At 34.7% G+C, this 19,794-nt stretch overlaps 1 protein-coding gene across 1 annotated transcript in view; it reads right to left on the reverse strand.

Moving 5' to 3' along the window:
• Positions 1-19,526, reverse strand: part of NRBP1 (nuclear receptor binding protein 1) — a 35,752-nt gene extending 16,226 nt beyond the window's left edge. Inside the window, exons 1-7 of the mRNA XM_083856304.1 lie at positions 19,458-19,526; positions 19,033-19,253; positions 4,987-5,109; positions 4,435-4,536; positions 4,255-4,344; positions 3,784-3,824; positions 2,668-2,762 (exon numbers count right to left, since the gene is read on the reverse strand). Coding sequence (XP_083712430.1) covers positions 2,668-2,762; positions 3,784-3,824; positions 4,255-4,344; positions 4,435-4,536; positions 4,987-5,109; positions 19,033-19,236 — 655 coding nt within the window. The 5' untranslated portion in view covers positions 19,237-19,253; positions 19,458-19,526. The remainder of the gene's footprint in view (positions 1-2,667; positions 2,763-3,783; positions 3,825-4,254; positions 4,345-4,434; positions 4,537-4,986; positions 5,110-19,032; positions 19,254-19,457) is intronic.
• Between the last annotated feature and the right edge of the window lie 268 nt (positions 19,527-19,794).

The raw sequence follows: 19,794 nt of genomic DNA on the forward strand, positions 1-19,794 counted from the left end.
CAGGGAGAAAGGGAAAACAGCAGTGAGAAAGGGAAAACAGCAGTGAGAAAGGCAAAAACAGCAGTGAGAAAGGCAAAAACAGCAGTGAGAAAGGGAAAACAGCAGTGAGAAAGGGAAAACAGCAGTGAGAAAGGGAAAACAGCAGGGAGAAAGGGAAAACAGCAGTGAGAAAGGGGAAACAGCAGTGAGAAAGGGGAAACAGCAGTGAGAAAGGGGAAACAGCAGTGAGAAAGGGGAAACAGCAGTGAGAAAGGGAAAACAGCAGTGAGAAAGGGAAAAACAGCAGTGAGAAAGGGAAAAACAGCAGTGAGAAAGGGAAAACCACAGTGAGAAAGGGAAAAACAGCAGTGAGAAAGGGAAAAACAGCAGTGAGAAAGGGAAAACAGCAGTGAGAAAGGGAAAACAGCAGTGAGAAAGGGAAAACCACAGTGAGAAAGGGAAAAACAGCAGTGAGAAAGGGAAAACAGCAGTGAGAAAGGGAAAACAGCAGTGAGAAAGGGAAAACAGCAGTGAGAAAGGGAAAACAGCAGTGAGAAAGGGAAAAACAGCAGTGAGAAAGGGAAAACAGCAGTGAGAAAGGGAAAAACAGCAGTGAGAAAGGGAAAACAGCAGTGAGAAAGGGAAAACAGCAGTGAGAAAGGGAAAACAGCAGTGAGAAAGGGGAAACAGCAGGGAGAAAGGGGAAACAGCAGGGAGAAAGGGAAAACAGCAGTGAGAAAGGCAAAAACAGCAGAGAAAGGGAAAACAGCAGTGAGAAAGGGAAAACAGCAGTGAGAAAGGGAAAAACAGCAGTGAGAAAGGGAAAAACAGCAGTGAGAAAGGGAAAAACAGCAGTGAGAAAGGGGAAAACAGCAGTGAGAAAGAGTAAAAGAGCAGAGAAAGGGAAAAAGAGCAGAGAAAGGGAAAAAGAGCAGAGAAAGGGAAAACAGCAGTGAGAAAGGGAAAACAGCAGTGAGAAAGGGAAAACAGCAGTGAGAAAGGGAAAGGCAGCCAGGGAGAAAGTCTAACAAGCTCCAATATAACCAGCAGCTCTGGAGATTTAGTTTTCCTTTTTCTTGGGTTGTTGGGCTCTGCAGAAATATAAATACATCCTGCAACACTGCCAGCTCTAATTCCAGCCTGCACTGCAGCCACAGCTTTCCCATCTGGAGGATTCCACAAGCCCACTTTGCACTCACTTCCTTTTTTTTTATTTAGGAAAGGATCAGAGAATCTTTTTAGATAAATTATTTCATTTCTGAAGGTGAGGTTGAGCCCACAGCTGAAAGATCTGCTCAGGAACAGCTGCAGTGAGACTCCAGCACATCCTGCAGCTCTGAGAGCACAAACACCCACTTTTTCCACACCTGTGGGACTGCCATGTCCCTCCTGCTGCACCTGAGAGAAAAAAAACTTTGTCAAACTGAAATGAGAAAAGGTTTAATTGTGCTGAGGCCACCATTTGTATCCCACACCTGAAGAATCACCTTTTTCCCCTGAACAGCACCACTGCAGTTTTATGCTCTGGTATGATCCAGCAGGATCTTGTTTGACCTGCAGGATTCTCTCTGCTTGAGACTTTAAAACTCAACTAAAAAAAAAAAAAAAAATGGAATTTCTTCAGTACTCAAATCTTGCCATCAGTCTGAAGTGAATGCCAGGGAGTTTGTCAGCATTACAGGTATTAATTAAATGTACTCAACTCCTGGAAATCTCTCCCACTTGGACAAAGCCAGGAAAGCACAATAAAGTCTGTGTGATGACACGATGAGAGTGTGAAGAGTAAACTCTTCCTTCTGCTGTGACTCTCTCCCTGCTACAAGCACAAATCTGCCACTCAATTCTGGAATAAAACAACAACAAAGGAGTTTTGTGATGGGAAGAAAAGCTTTGCAGCTGATGGAGAGGTTATTTTTGGATGACAGAGCAGCTTTTTTTTTCCCTGTACACTGCCACATCAAAGCAGAACTCACACAGAAAACAGCTCCAGGAAAGGAAAGATCTATTCCTCAGATGGAGAATACTTGCAGAAGTTGAACAACAGGCAGCAAAGCTGTCCCTTAAAAGGTGTGACACGATGAATCCTGAGTGCAGACAGATTTTTAGAGGTATGGAACAACAGGAAAAACCAGAGGATGCTCTGCACTGCCAGGAATATCACTGCTCATTTATGAAATAAATTGTTTTGGCACAAGGTGGTGCCAAACAGGCCCAGGGCAGCTCAGCATAAAGATGTCAGGACAAACAAGTCAGAGTTTGTCCATTTTATTATAAATGTGGGTTGCTACAAGCAGCACTTTTGTGGTTTCAGCTCCCAAAGCTCCACAGTGCTGGGAGGAGAATTCTCTGTGAGTTAACATGAAAATCTGCACAGCAAATGAAGCACCTACAAAACTTCTGAGTTTCAGCATCGTTTCCTGTGAGACAAAAAAAGCTAAAAAAGAGGCTAAAAGGTAAACAGTCCTCAGTATCAATCTTTCCTACACCTGAAAAGGGTCCAAACACCAATAAATTCTGCTCTCAGAATTTATAAATAACCAATAAATTCTGCTCCCAGCCTCTGGCACATCTGCTGTGGAGGTGGAGCAGCACAGGCACACACTGTATCATGCCAGGGAAAGGATTAGATGCTTTTTTCTGTCTGGAAAAGTCTGTCTGATGGGCAGGGACACCCCCAGCAGGCATTACCTGAGCCAATTTTGATCAGCCCGTTGTGCTGGATGAAGATGGTGTCACAGGTCAGGTTGCCATGGATGATGGGGGGATCACAGGAGTGGAGGTAGCTGGAGATGCAGAAAAAAAACCAAAAACAGGTCAAGGCCTTGAATCCTTCTCTTCACCCCTCCCTTCCCAGTTTAAGAAACATCAGAAGAGAACAGGAGAGCCAAAGGCACATTCCAGGGGTTTACAGTAGCTGGGAGATGCAATTTTCAATTTACATCAGCCTCCAGCTGAGAATCAGGAATAAATAGAATTTGTCTCTAATAAATTTCCAGAACATGGGCAGGGAAAGAGAAAACTTTCTCCTATCAGCTCCAGGAACCAGGAACAAATGGGAATTGTCTCTAATAAATTTCCAGAACATGGGCAGGGGAAGAGAAACCTTTCTCCCATCAACTCCAGGAACCAGGAACAAATAGAATTTGTCCCTAATGAATCTCCAGAACATGGACAGGGAAAGAGAAAACTTTCTCCCATCAGCTCCAGGAACCAGGAACAAATGGGAATTGTCTCTAATCAATGTCCTCTCACACAGAATTTGATTTCCCTGCAACATCCTCCAGACTATGGACAAACCTGTACAATAAATCTGGATACTCTGCAGAGCTCCCTAACCCTGAACTGCCACATCAGCCCCAATTCTGGGATCTCAAGGTCTCTAATGAATCTCCAGAACAAATGGGAATTGTCTCTAATGACCCCTCCCTTTCCATGTCAAGAAATATCAGAAGAGAACAGGAGAGCCAAAGGCACATTCCAGGGGTTTACAGTGGCTGGGAGATACAATTTTTAATTTACATCAGCCTCCAGCTGAGAATCAGGAATAAATAAATTCTGTCTCTAATGAATCTCCATGACATGGGCAGGGAAAGAGAAAACTTTCTCCCATCAGCTCCAGGAACCAGGAACAAATGGGAATTGTCTCTAATCAATGTCCTCTCACACAGAATTTTATTTCCCTGCAACATCCTCCAGACTATGGACAAACCTGTACAATAAAGCTGGACAATCTGCAGAGCTCCCTAACCCTGAACTGCCACATCAGTCCCAATTCTGGGATCTCAAGGTCAGTTCCCCACTCACCTGAGAGCAGAGAGGATCTGGGTACACCATCGCTTCCAGGCCTGCAGAAACAAGAGCAAAAGGATAAAAAATCACTCACAAGGGACTGATTTGTAGTTCAGGGATTCACAGGCCACTTGTAGGAAGCAAAACATGCTCCAGCTTTTACTCAGTGCAGGTGGAAAGAATCAATATTTTTATGGTCAGCTTGTTTTTATATATATAAAAATATATAAAAATATTGTTTTTATATATTTCTATGGGTCCAGGAACACATTTATCCTTCAGAGTGTTCCCTGAACAGACATTTTTCCCTTTTCTGTGACAAGGAAATGCAGCTCAGAACTGCTGGACCTGAATTAGAGTTACAGAGACACAGCAATGTGTTATCACCAATTCTCATTTGGATCCTCTGCTGAAAGGACTTTCCAGGGGAGCTGATGGCTCTAAAGAATTATGGTCATACAGAAAAAAAAAAAATTAAAAAATTACCTTTTCATTCATAGTTTTGTGGTTCTTTTTTGTCTTCTTCAGGAATTGTTTCAAGCTGCCTGATGACATGTATTCAGTGATGAAAATCACCTGTGGGGCAGTAGGACAAATTATCCTTCACTTTGTTAATTATCTGACAAAACACAATGAGAACCCAACAGCCCCCAAGGCTACACTTACCCTGGCCTTGTTCTCTTTCACATCAGCCCAGTATTTGTGGAATTTCACAATGTTGAGATGATCCAGCTGAATTAAGTTGTCAAAGACTGCTTTAACCTTTTCCTTAATATCAGAAAGAAAAAGAAAAATCACACAGAGACCACACCAACCTATACCCTTCTCTCTTCAACCTTTTCCTTAACATTAAAAAAAGAAAGATAAATCACACAGAGACCACACCAACTTACATTCTTTTTTTTGGGGGGGGTTTTGGTGCCCTCAAACACCAATTTATATGTCAAACCCCTGTGGTAAGAACAGACAGAATCCTATTTTTTTTCTGCACTGCACCTCAACAGAGCATGGTTTGATTGCCAATTCTAAATGAACACAAGAGCTCATGGAAACAGTTTTCCAGGATATTTCCCTTCCAGGCCAAGTTTAAACCAAATTTGCTACATTTAGACAGCACAGCACTCCAAAACCAACCAAAAATCCACATTAAAACCCTCTCAATATTCACAATCCCACCCCAGGACGAGGTGTATGTGCTGGAAAAACACATCAACTTACTTCCTGAAGCTTGAAATTCTTCCTCTCAGAAAACTGAACTTCATTCCAAACCACTTCCACACCTTCCTCAGTGTCCATGGCCAGGTAGGCGCTGTCAATGCCCGGGACATTGCGTTGATTCACCTGCAGGGAAAGGTGAGACACCTGTGAGCTCCAAACCAGCAAGATCAGATCTTTGCCTGTGGTGCTGTGGGTTTGCTTTTATCACTTTTATGGATGTGTTTGTTCCTTGTATTAAGTTCATTTTTATAAGTTATAATGGTTTGCCCAAGTTTTTTCCCCACTTTTACAGTAACAATTCTGGTAATTGAGGAGAGTGAGGTGATGTAGTGGTGTGGGTTTGGTTTTATCAGATTTATGGATGTGTTTGTTCCTTGTATTAAGTTCATTTTTATAAGTTGTAATGGTTTGCCCCATGTCCCACCCTCATTGGTTTCACCCCAACCCCAGTTATGTGTCAGTCAGAAGTTTTCCAGCCCCTGGGCCTTGTCTGTCACTTTGGGGTCTCTCCCAAAAGTCTGGAAAGTTCCAGTGAGGACCCCAAGTGATTGGACAAGACTTCAGCTGTCTCCCCACCTGAGTTATTGATTTATTATTATGTGTGTCATTTATCCAGAGAGCCCTTTGGCCCCTGATTTGTCCCCAGTTAAACCCATCCCTGAGTTCCTCCCCCCAATAAAAGGTGTTATATTTTATTTTTTCCCTTATTTTTCTTCTCCCCCCGCTGCTTCTGCTGAGGGGTGTCTGCTGGGGCAGATAAATAAATAAATGATGAATAAAGGCAGCAGTTAACCCAGAACAGCCTCCTCTTTTCTCCTGCTGTCGTTGCTTCACTCCCTTGGGCAAGACAAGAACTCCCAGGGGTCAGTGAGGTTCATCCTGCTCCCAAACCCTTCCCTGTGGAGGTGTCAGGGCTGGCTGAGGCAGAGAAAAACACCTCAGCAATTGCCAAAGCAACATTCACTGGAGAATTATGAACTCTGTGTAGGTATTTTGGAATTAGGTTTGAATTACCCCACATCGAGGCTGACTGTGAAGTTTGTGGTGCAGCTAAAAATTAGATGTAATGGGAGATAGTGAATTTTCCAGGTGTTAATAGGTGGAGTTATTAGTGTGAATCTTTTAGCCACCTTAAGAAATAAGTGAAATAATATTTATTTACATTCTTTTTGTGCCAATGGAAATGTGTCTGCATTTGTAAAGTATCTACAAGAGTATATAACCTGCCATTTTAGATGAAATAAATGGACAATGTACAAGTAACCACAGTGTTGTCTCAGCCCAACCCTTTGTTATGATTATTATCAGTATCTCTGGCTTCAATTCTGCTCATTAACTTTTAATGAAATGAGAATTCCAGGCCAGGATTTGCACAGGTATCTCAGAGCAGTGCAATATCCTAAATATGAGTCACAGGACAACTGTAGAAGGAAAGGAAAGGAAAGGAAAGGAAAGGAAAGGAAAGGAAAGGAAAGGAAAGGAAAGGAAAGGAAAGGAAAGGAAAGGAAAGGAAAGGAAAGGAAAGGAAAGGAAAGGAAAGGAAAGGAAAGGAAAGGAAAGGAAAGGAAAGGAAAGGAAAGGAAAAGGAAAGGAAAAGGAAAGGAAAAGGAAAGGAAAAGGAAAGGAAAAGGAAAGGAAAAGGAAAGGAAAAGGAAAGGAAAAGGAAAGGAAAAGGAAAGGAAAAGGAAAGGAAAAGGAAAGGAAAAGGAAAGGAAAAGGAAAGGAAAAGGAAAGGAAAAGGAAAGGAAAAGGAAAGGAAAAGGAAAGGAAAAGGAAAGGAAAAGGAAAGGAAAAGGAAAGGAAAAGGAAAGGAAAAGGAAAGGAAAAGGAAAGGAAAAGGAAAGGAAAAGGAAAGGAAAAGGAAAGGAAAAGGAAAGGAAAAGGAAAAGGAAAAGGAAAAGAGCTCCAACAATACAAAAGGGATATAAAAATGTCTCAAAAATTCAGATACAACTTTGTGGCAGAATCCTCTGAAACTCAATCAAAGCAGGGAGGAATAAAGGCAAAGCTGAAGCTTCAGATGTGAGAACCAACAACACAAAGGGAAACCACCACAGCAATTTCTTCAGCTGATAACTGGAAACACTGACCCTGAATATTAAAGTCACAGAGGAACAATCAGAAAACAGCAAGGGGAGGGAACTGAGAGTTTAAATTCCAGCACAAGAATGGAAAGGGCTGTGGGAGGACAAAAGACTAAAAAACATCCAGAAATCAGAGGTGAGCCCCACTCCCAGCAGCAGAACATTCCATAACATTAAATGCTGCTACATAGTTGAAGAAAAACAAAAATTAACATTTTTTTTCATCCAATATCCACGGCATGTCCTGTAATGCCTTCTCTAGGCAATTTCACAGCAGTGACAGTGAACATCCCACTGCCCCAGGCAATGTAGAAATGGATTAAAAAGGACAAGAAGGTAGAATTTCCCCTTTTCAACCAGCAATTATTACTGTTTTCATCTGCTGAGATTCCTGTGAATTTCTCACTTTGGAGAGACTTTAACAGCATTTTCCAAACACTCCCTGAACTCACACCTGCTGATTACCAGGTTTGGCAGCTTTCAGTTGATCCATTTTTTCTCCCATAAAGTAATTTTTAACACAGATTTTTGCTTGACAAATCCAGATTCATCTATGAACTCCAAAACTTGCCCATTTCACAGTTCTTCCTTCTCATTTTCTGTCACCTTCTCCTCCCCACCAGCATCTTATTGCTGGAAATTTATAATTTTCTATAAGAGCTCCCTCAAAAAAATCCCTTTTCCCTTGGGCAGCCACAAATTTACCTGATTTTATAATTCCAGCTGAATTATTGAACCCCATTCTACTCCTTCAACACAGAGTGACAGGTCACAAATCCAGGGGTGAAAGGGCTGAGATTTGGTTTAGGAAGGTGTTCACATTGGTCTTAAGAACTTGATTATATATATATATATATATTATATATTTATATTAATTAATCTATTTATTATTTTATTATTTTTTATTATGTTATTATTTGTTGTTATAATTTATTTTTAATTTTTATTGTTAATTTTTCTTTTTAATCATTATTTTATTTTTAGTTATTTATTTTCATATATATTATGTATATATTATATATATGAATATATATTATATATGAATATATATTATTTATAATATATACTATATAATACTATATAATATTATTGTATAATATATAACTTCATATATATTTCAATATATAATTATATATAATCTATATAAAATATAATAAAAATTATATTGTATTATATATTATATATTATATATTATATAATTTTTATATAATATTATTTTATAATATATAATTTTTATATATTTTGATATGCAATTACATATAATATATATCATTATATAATTAAAAATATATTTTATCATATATATTATTATATATTATATATTATTTTATAATATATTATTTTTATATATTTAATATATAATTATATATAATATATATTACATATTTAAATTATATTTTTATATATATATTATATATATATATACGTATAAACATACTGATACCAACAAGCTGGGCCTGTTTTATTTCATCATTAAAGAAAAAAAAAGAAAGAAAAAAGGAAAGAATAAAAATAATTAAGGCTAAAACACTTATCCCTTCAAACTTCAGACTCAGCAATCCCTCAGGGATGATGTCAGCACCATAAAACCACCCAGTGCAATGACTAAAGCTGGATGGCAAAAGGCTTTAATCCCAAGGCTGGATCCCTGCAATGATTCCCTGACTCACGGGCAATAACCCAAATACGGCAGAGCAGCAGGTTGTGAGTCAGGACACAAACTCAGCTGGCAGCGCCCAGGGCAGCTCTGTCCTCCCGGAGAGGAGGGGGAAAGGGGGAAATGCACACACACAGTGCCTTGCTGTGATACATTAGCATGTGTGGCCAATAACGTGTGCCTAATAATGTAATAATGTATTGCTAATAATATAATAATGTATCGCTAATAATGTATTGCTAATAATGTATTATTGTATGGCTAATAATGTATTAATGTACTGCCAATAATGTAATAATGTATTGCCAATAATGCATTAATGTGTGGCTAATAATGTATTGCTAATAACGTATTATTGTATTGCTAATAATGTATAATTGTATTGCTAATAATGTATTCATGTATTGCTAATAATGTATTGCTAATAATGTATTATTGTATTGCTAATAATTTATTCATGTATTCATGTATTGTTAATAATGTATTACTCTATTGCTAATAATGTATTAATGTACTGCTAATAATGTATTGATGTATTGCCAATAATGTATTAATGTATTGCCAATAATGTATTATTGTATTGCTAATAATGTATGGCTAATAATGTATTAATGTGTAGCTAATAATGTATTAATGTGTGGCTAATAATGTATTAATGTGTGGCTAATAATGTATTAATGTGTAGCTAATAATGTATTAATGTGTGGCTAATAATGTATTAATGTGTGGCTAATAATGTATTAATGTGTGGCTAATAATGTATTAATGCATTGCCAATAATGTAATAATGCATTGCCAATAATGTAATAATGTATTGCTAATAATGTATGGCTAATAAGGTATTATTGCATTGCTAATAATGTATGGGGAATAATGTATTAATGTATGGCTAATAATGTATTGCCAATAATGTATTGCCAATAATGTATTAATATATCGCTAATAATGTATCACTAATAATGTAATAATGTATGGCTAATAATGTATTAATGTATGGCCAATAACGTATTAATGTACTGCCAATAATATATTAATGTATTGCTGATAATGTATTAATGTATTGCTAATAATGTATGGCTAATAATGTATTATTGTGTGGCTAATAATATATTAATGTATTGCCAATAATGTATTGCTAATAACGTATTATTGTATTGCTAATAATGTATTATTGTATCGCTAATAATGTATCGCTAATAATGTATTAATGTGTGGCTAATAATGTATTGCAAATAATAATGTATGGCTAATAATGTATTATTGCATGGCTAATAATGCATGGCTAATAACATACTGCTAATAATGCATGGCTAATAATGTATTGCCAATAATGTAATTAAGTATTGCCAATAATGTATTATTGCATTGCTAATAATGTATTAATGTATTGCCAATAATGTAATAATCTAATAATGCATGGATAATAATGCATGGCTAATATTCATGCCTGGCTAATATTCATGCCTGGCTAATAATGCATTGCTCTGCTGTTTGCCCCAGACCAGGCAGCTTTTACACTCTCAGGGAGGAATTTATGTATATTAGTTTTTTTTCTATAGCTCTCAAATATTTATGTATCTGCTGCTGAAAGAACACAGACTTTTGGAGAGACATTCTGTAGTTGATTAACGAAATCAATTAAAGAATAAAAACGGCCTAAATCACAATTGACAGCCAGGATTTACAATCTGGGGGGGAAATAAAAAGCAGCAAATTTGCCAACAGAAACAGAATAAAAAGGGCTCTCTGGGATCTGAGGATGTCACACAATAAAAATTGCCAGGTCCACTGCAGGTAAAGGGAAAAGAAATCCAACAAAGCAAAAAAAAAATAAAATTCTACTTGGTGTTTTAATTAAAGTGACACGTTGGCAATTAAAGCCATGTAGTAAAATGAAAGGCTTTAATGCAACAAAAAAAAAAATGAAAATAACCAGTGAAATTTAACAGTGGCAAGGAAAGGAAGGTATTGATTATTATTATTATGGCTGCACAGAGCACCTGATGTAGCAACTAAACTGCATGGAAAACACAATGTGAGCATCAGAAATACAATATTTGGTGTATTGTAATTGTATTTGCATTGTAATTGTATTGTATTTGTAATTGTAATTGTATTTCTACTTGTATTGCAATTGTATTGTATTGCAATTGTACTATTGTATTGAAATTCTATTGAAATTCTACTGAAATTCTATAGTAATTGTAATTCTATAGTAATTGTAATTCTATTGTATTTGTAATTCTATTGTATTTGTAATTCTATTGTATTTGTAATTCTATTGTATTTGTAATTCTATTGCAATTGTATTGTATTGCAACTGTATTGTAACTGTATTGTAATTGTAATTGTATTGTAATTGTAACTGTATTGTAATTGTAATTGTAACTGTATTGTATTCTTATTGTAATTGTATTCTTATTGTAATTGTATTCTTATTGTAATTGTACTTGTAATTGCATTGTAATTGTAAATTCATTGTAATTGTATTGTAATTGTAAATTGTAATTGTATTGTATTGTAATTGTATTTGTATTGCAATTGTTATTGTAATTGTATTTGTATTGTATTCTATTGTATTTGTATTGTAATTGTATTGTAATTGTAATTTTAATTGTATTGTAATTGTATCGCAATTGTAATTGAATTGGAATTGAATTGTATTGTAATTGTTATTGTAACTGTTATTGTAATTGTTATTGTAATTGTTATTGTAATTGTTATTGTAATTGTTATTGTAATTGTTATTGTAATTGTTATGTTTGTATGGTATTTGTATGGTAATTGTATGGTAATTGTAATTGTACTGTAACTGTATTGTAATTGTACTGTAATTGTATTGGTATTGTATTGCAACTGTGTTGTAATTGTATTGTAACTGTAATTGCATTGTATTTGTATTGTACTGTTATTGTACTGTAATTGTTATTGTATTTGTATTGCATTGTAATTGCATTCTATTTCTATTGCATTTGTATTATTGCATTTGTATTACTGCATTTGTATTACTGCATTTGTATTACTGCATTTGTATTACTGCATTTGTATTACTGCATTTGTATTACTGCATTGTTGCAGATCAGTAAGAAGTTACTCTGTTAACCCAAGGGCCACATCTGGGCTATTTAAAAAGAGGATTAAAAAGTCCTCCAGGTGTTGAAGTTCTCCCTCACTGCCCCAGTGTCACGTCACCATTTCTGTCACCCCACAGCCATCCAGCCCTGTCCAAAAACACTGAATAATAATAATAATGACAATGACAATATATTATTATTATTATTATTATTATTATTATTATTATTATTCACACTGCAAGACACACCTAAAACTGCAAATCCCCACCAGGCAGTAAATCAGCACTTTATGAAAAACACATATATAATTTTTTATATATGGATAAATTTTTAAAGAAGGAATTTTCTCTAATCTTCAATCTGAATTTCCACTGGTCCTTCCTGGTGTTCCATTCCCTTTCCCAGCTCCATTCCCTTCTCTAAACACACTCTAATCCCTCAATATTTCTATTTTCCCCTCAATATCCCCATTTATTTCCCCTCAATCTCTCCATTTATTTCCCACCAATATCTCCATTTATTTCCCCTCAATATCTCCATTTATTTCCCCTCAATATCTCCATTTATTTCCCCTCAATATCCCCATTTATTTCCCCTCAATATTTCCATTTTCCCCTCAATATCTCCATTTATTTCCCCTCAATATCCCTATTTATTTCCCCTCAATATCCCCATTTATTTCCCCTCAATATCTCCATTTATTTCCCCTCAATATCCCTATTTATTTCCCCTCAATATCTCCATTTATTTCCCCTCAATATCCCCATTTATTTCCCACCAATATCTCCATTTTCAAGAGGAGCCCAGAGCTGACCATAAGGGAGACAGGAATAATTCCAATTATTTAACAGACACCAGAAATTAATACAAATTAATTTACAAGATCAAAGAGATGAGTGCTCAGTTTTCACCTGGTGCTTCAAAATAAATCAGAAATCCAAGAGGATTTTTGGAAGGAGGAAGAGGCAGGAAATAATTTTTCATCCCCAAATTTCCACAGGGAAATAAAAACAGCACAGAAAAAAATAAGTAAAGAAAAAGAAATAAGTAAAATATGTAAAGGAGTGTGAAAAAATAAGAAGAAAAAAAAAGAAAAATAAGTAAAGGAGTGTGAAAAAAATAAGAAGAAAAAAAAAGAAAAATAAGTAAAGGAGTGTGAAAAAAATAAGAAGAAAAAAAAAAGAAAAATAAGTAAAGGATTGTGAAAAAATAAGAAAAAAAAAAGAAAAATAAGTAAAGGAGTGTGAAAAAAAAATCCCAGTATTTATAAATAAACCCACCTGAAGCCACATAAAATACAAATGAAAAGTAATTATTCCATGTTTTCTGATAATACAGGAGAAAGCACATAAAGAGGTGAGAAAATAGAATATTTTAAAGAGGATGATGAATATCTGCTCTTGACAAACATCTATAAATTGCAAAGTTGACTGGCACAATGTGTCAGAAATAAAAATAAATGTTTATGTGAGATGATGGGGAATTCTGAATTGGAATATGAATATTTTGGGTACATTATTTATGGGATATTTGAGGAAAAAAAATTATAAAGACAAGTTTCAAGGCAGGCCCTGAGCCTTGTCACCATCACCTGCACTTTAAAATTTAAATATTTAAAAATAAATTTTAAATATTTTAATTTTTTTTTTCATATTTAAAAATAATCGTTAAATTATTTTTTTAAACTATTTTCTGTGTCTCTCAGCTCCTCCTGCCACATCCCAAAGGTTCCATTTCTTTGGGGATGAGCAAATAAAAAATGTTAAAAAGCTTCACAAATTTCCTTTTCTTAAAAATTTTTCTCTGTGGTCAAGGAATAAAAACTAAAATATGGAAGTTTTTTCAAGTGGAAAAAAAACAGATTTACTGTCAAAGTCTGTCAGGGAGCTTTGGATTGGTTCTTATCTTTTATTACCTCAGCAAAATTTATTTTTAGTCATAATAAAAGCTGAGAAAAATCAGGTTTCTGTGTCCCAAAATCCAAAGTTTGTTGGAATTTTTTTCTCCAAGAATCTTGTGGTTTTTCCCCTTGAAAAAAATGTAATTTTTACAAAAATCATCAACTGCCTCCAAATGAAAAATTATTTGAGGTTCCTCCTAGAAGTGAGAAAATAATAAAGAAATAAAGATGCAGCAGATTCAGTGTTTTATTTTTTTGTATTTCTCTGAGTTCAGGTTTTTTTATCAATATTTGATAATTCCAGTATAGATTAATTAAGAGCATCTGTAAATTCAAATCCAGCTGTAAAAAACAGCCATTAACAGCTGGGAATTGCAAATTCAAATGATAAAATAAATCTTTTATTAAAAAAAAAAAAGAGAATAGCTGGGAATTGCCAATTCAAATTACAAAATAAATCTTTTATAGAAAAAAAAATAAAAGAACCAAATGACAAAATAAATATTTTATAGAAAATAAAAAAAAAAGAACCAAATGACAAAATAAATATTTTATATTAAAAAAAAGAGAATCAAATGACAAAATAAATCTTTTATAGAAAATAAAAAAAAGAGAACCAAATGATAAAATAAATATTTTATAGAAAAAAAAAGAGCGAAATGAGAAAATAAATATTTTATAGAAAATAAAAAAAGAACAAATGACAAAATAAACATTTTATAGAAAATAAAAATAAAGAGAACCAAATGACAAAAATCTTTTATAGAAAAAAAAAAAACCAAATGACAAAAAATTTTATAGAAAAAAAAAAGAGAAGCAAATGACAAAATAAATATTTTATAGAAAAAAAGAACAAATGAGAAAATAAATCTTTTATAGAAAATAAAAAAGAGAACTAAACTGACAAAATAAATCTTTTATAGAAAAAAAGAGAACCAAATGATAAAATAAATATTTTATAGAAAATAAAAAAAGAACCAAATGACAAAATAAATCTTTTCTAGAAAATAAGAAAAAGAGAACTAAATGACAAAATAAATCTTTTATAGAAAAATAAAAAAGAGAACCAAAATAACAGCAATTCTCTGCGTAATTTAATTTCCTGAATTTCCAATATCTAATAAAAAACAGAAATATTTGACTTAAAGTGTCTCAAACTCTGTCAAAGTCTACAAAGGGAAGATGTGAAGGGCTGCAGCTTTTAAACAATGAAAAAACCCCAGAAAAATAAAAAAAATCAGATTTATCCGAGGTGACAAAGGCACAGGAGGCCAGAGATAAATCAGAAATAAACTTGTGATCTCAGCAGGAACCAAAGGGGGGCAGGACTTTGGAAAGTCCGAGAGATGAGTCAGAAATGAGGAGATAAAAAAGAGAAATAAATCAGCAATGAGCTCATTGAGGGCTGGACCAGGAAATGAAAATTCACCTTAAAAATTCATTTTTGACATTGAAGAATTTGTAGGATGGAGGCACAAGGAAAGGGAAAAGAAAAAAAGGTGTTTAGGCAGAAAAAAGTGTTTATTTTCCTTATTTTCTCTTTTTTTCTGCTTTAAATTTCAGGTCTTACTGAAATACAAAACAAAATAAAAAATATTTTATTTATTTTAAATATTAATTAAATATTAAATATTTCTTTAATATTTAATATATTTAATAATTAAATATTTAATATAATATTTAATATTAATATATTTAATAATTAAATATTCGATAAATTTAATATAATATTCTATATAAATAATTAATATTTTATATAATTAAATATTTAATATATTAATATTTAATATATTTGATAATTAAATATTTAATATATTTAATAAATATAATAAATATTAAATATTTATTTATTTAAAATAAATATTTTTTTAATAAAATCTTGGTTTACACAATCACAGAGTTTTCCTCCTCAGAAAAGAAATTTATTCAGTAAAAATCCATAAAACACACAGAAAATCCAAGAACAGAGTTATTTAGGAAGGGTTGAGCCAGCACTGATAAAAAAAGAGATTTTTGGGTGGTAAAAACCCCTTTTCTGCACTTTGGGGCCTCTCCCAGCCCCAAATAAATGAAATTAGTGAAATAAATGAAATTACCAGAACACAAAAAATGTGTAAAATAAATATTTTTATATTTTTCTCCCATCAAGCTCAGAAATAATCTGCAGCAGGTTAAACTCCTGAAAAATATTTGTTTTTTTGGGGAGAACTCAACTAAAATCACTAAATCCACACTGATGTTCTCATCAGCACTGATTAAAAAAAAAGAGATTTTTGGGTGGTGAAAAACCCTCATTTGCACCCTGGGTGCAAACACCATCAATTTTTAAATTTAATTTTTAAATTTAATTTTTAAATTTTAAATTTTTTAATTTTTAAATTTAAAGATTTTTCTGCCAATTTTTTCCTACAGTTCTGCAGTTTCCAGGGACACAAATCTCTCAGCTTCAAATTCACCAATTAATCACCTTCAGGAGGTTAAAACTGCAATTCTGATCCTTTAGGAAGTTTTTATTTTTAGGAGAAATAGTGGAGAATTCTTGAGATATTTGGGTAACACTAGAAAATTCAATTATTGTGGTTTTTGTTATTCCTGCAAGAAGGAAATGGGAGTTTTACAGCAGAAAAAGAGAAGTTGGTTTTTCCAGGGAGAGCAACACAATTCCAGACTCAAAAGTGGAATTTGGGGAATTTGGGCATTTTCTGTCTTAATTAAAAAAATGTCACAAAAACATTTAATTTTAATAAAACCACTCTGAATTTTCACAGGAATTAAACTACAGAATCTCCTCATTTATAGAAAGAATTAAAATCAACAAAGTCTACACTCAATCCTCTTTTACATCTAAAATTTAAATTAAAAAAATTTATATATGATTGATATTATATATATTAAAATAATTTAAAATTAATTACTTAAAAATTAATAAAATACAAAATATAGAATGACCAAGTGGAAGGGACTTTCACATATTCCTGACCACCACCCGGGTCCCTTTTTGGTCTCTTTTTAATCCCTTTTTAGTCCTTTTTTAGTCTCTTTTTAATCCTTTTTAGTCCTTTTTTAGTCCCTTTTTAGTTCTTTTTTAGTCCCTTTTTAGTCCTTTTTTAGTCCCTTTTTAGTCCTTTTTTAGTCCCTTTTTAGTCCTTTTTTAGTCCCTTTTTAGTCCTTTTTTGGCCCCTTTTTGGTCCTTTTTTAGTCCCTTTTTCAGGGCTGTGCTCAAGGCGCTCCCAGCACTATTTATAAATAAATAAATTTATTTTCATTAATGGGAATTATTAAATCCCCCATTGAGCCCGGCCCTGGCACTGCCCCCCAAGGGGGCGTGGCCACGGCGCGCCGCAGCCAATAGAAACCGTTCGTGGTGATGTAATGCTCCCAGCGCGGCTTCCTATTGGTTGAGCCTTTTCTACACTGTCAGCTCTGCTGAGGTGAGTTTAGCACTCAGGGATGGGAAAATGATATTTAAAAATAAAAATTAATAATATTTAAAAATAAAAAATTCCTCTCCAGATTATCCTGTTTCACTTAGGGATGGTAAAATAATATTTTTTAAAAAAATTAATAATAATTAAAATAAAAAAATCCTCTCCAGATTATCCTGTTTCACACTCAGGGATGGTAAAATAATATTTAAAAAATAAAAATTTTATAATCTCCTTGTGGGTGAAGGATTTAATAATAATTATAATTTTAATTTAATTATAATTTAATAATTATATATCAAAAAACACGTTTTAATAATATTTATAATTTTAATTTAATTATAATTTAATAATTCTATATCCCAAAAAAACCAATTTAATAATATTTATAATTTTAATTTAATTAAAATTTAATAATTATATATCCCAAAAACAGGATTTAATCATATTTCTAATTTTAATTATAATTTAATAATTCTATATCCCAAAAACACCATTTAATAATCTCCTTGTGGGTGAAGGATTTAATAATATTTCTAATTTTAATTTAATTATAATTTAATAATTATCTATCCCAAAAACACAATTTAATAATATTTCTAATTTTAATTTCATTATAATTTATTAATTCTATATCCCAAAAACACGATTTAATAATCTCCTTGTGGGTGAAGGATTTAATAATATTTATAATTTTAATTTAATTATAATTTAATAATTCTATATCCCAAAACCACGATTTAATAATCTCTCTGTGCCTTTAAACAACACAGAACTGGCCAAAAAAAATCCTGTGTGAACTGAGTGTTTTATCCCCACTACAGATGACAAAGCAAAAATAAAAAAATGAGGATTTAAAAGCTGATGAGCCCTGCTGGACCATCCTTTAGAAGAATTAAAGAGTTTAGTTCAAATAAACAGTGCTGAGATAATGGAGCTAAAAATTCCTTTTTGTTAACAGAAACCAGACTGAAAAAATTGATAAATCATTGAAGGAACTGATAAATCATGGGAGGAACTGATAAATCAGGGAAGGGACTGATCAATCAGGGAAGGGGCTGATCAATCATTGAAAAAAACCTGATAAATCATTGGAAAAAAAATAATAAATTATGGAAGCTGTCAAACCAGGCTTTTGCATCCTGAATAATCAATAGACCCCATGAACACAATACAATCATAAATCAAACAGTCCTGGAAAAAACAGGATTCAGCTGTCAAAGGTTAAAAAGTCAAGGGAGGAAGACCCATCTTTCTTCATCATTTTGGGACCCCACCCCATAAAAAAGACCCCTGACCCATTTCAGAGAACAAACTCCCCATGTTTAATGGCTTTTTGGGCTAATTACCATACAAAGCAGGGAGTGGAATGTACCAGAGTTATGAATGTGCATTTGTGTTTTGGGTGTTCAATACTCCTGGACATAAAAGCCCCTGTGACCATCTGTGAATTGTGATATTTGGGAGCCCCAAATGTCCTGTCTGGTGTCATAATAAACATAAATAAACCTACACTTTCTAACTTTAAACTGTTAGAGAGTCTCTGTCCGTCATAGTTTGATATTGGTATTAGATCAATATCCATAGTTTTTTTAATAATTCAGACCCATTTCAAAGAATAAACTACTCATAATTATTGGCTTTTTTGGGCTAATTATTATATAAAGTGAGGAATGGGATGTACCAGAGTTATGAATATGAATTTCTATTTTGTGTATTCAATATTCTTGTACATAAAAGACCCTCTGTTTATCTGTAAATTGAGGTGTGTATTTGGGTAATAAACAGACACTTTCTAACTTTAAACTGTTAGAGACTCTTTGCCTGTCCTACTTGAATATTTTATTAGATCAATATCCATATATTTTTTTAATAAATCCCCCCAAGAAGCGGCCCCAGCACTGACCTCCTCCCGCCGTTTCTGCCACCGGCCGCACGGTGACTCCTCCAGGATTTCAGACTCGTCCTCGCTCTCCTCCTCTTCCTCCTCCGGTGGCGCCGCCGACGTTACCGGGGCGGACACCGAGGGCATTCCCGGGCCTGACGAGGCGGGCTCCGGTTTGGGGTCGGAGCCGCTGCTGGGGATCTGTTTAGATTCGCCTTCTGACATGTTGTGGTCGGTATATCCTGTGGGAAAAGCGAGGCCGGTGAGGCCTACCGGGCCTACGGGGCGGAACCGGGCCGGGCCTACCGGGCCGAACCGGGCCGGACCGCGCCCTCCAGGCCTTGTATCAGCTAAACCCGCGTTTCAGAGCGTGCAAGCGGCTCCGGAGCTCGGTGGTACCGGGGTAAAGCGAGACAGAGACCGAGGAACGGGAACCGCGCACTTACCGGGCCCGCGGCGCCTCCCGGTCTGCCCCGAGCACGTACCGGCCGCGCTGCGTCACTGCGTCACACGCCGTGAGGGGCGGGGCTTCCACCGCCGCAGCCAATCAGCGCTGCCAGAGCCGCGTCAATACCAGCCAATGGCAGGACGGGAGGGGCGTCACCCGATCATGCGCGAAGGATCGTGAAAGGGGCGGGGCATCCCTCTGCGACAGCCAATGAGAGAGCGAGAGGAAGCGCTGATTGATCGCTGATTGGTCAGTGGGCGTGGCTTAGCCTCAATGGCAGGAGGGAGGGACGTCACCCGACCCCACGCGAAGGACGGTGAAAGGGGCGGGGCATC

Source organism: Zosterops lateralis (genome assembly GCF_965231275.1).
Source record: "Zosterops lateralis genome assembly, chromosome: 3".
NCBI lineage: Eukaryota > Metazoa > Chordata > Aves > Passeriformes > Zosteropidae > Zosterops > Zosterops lateralis.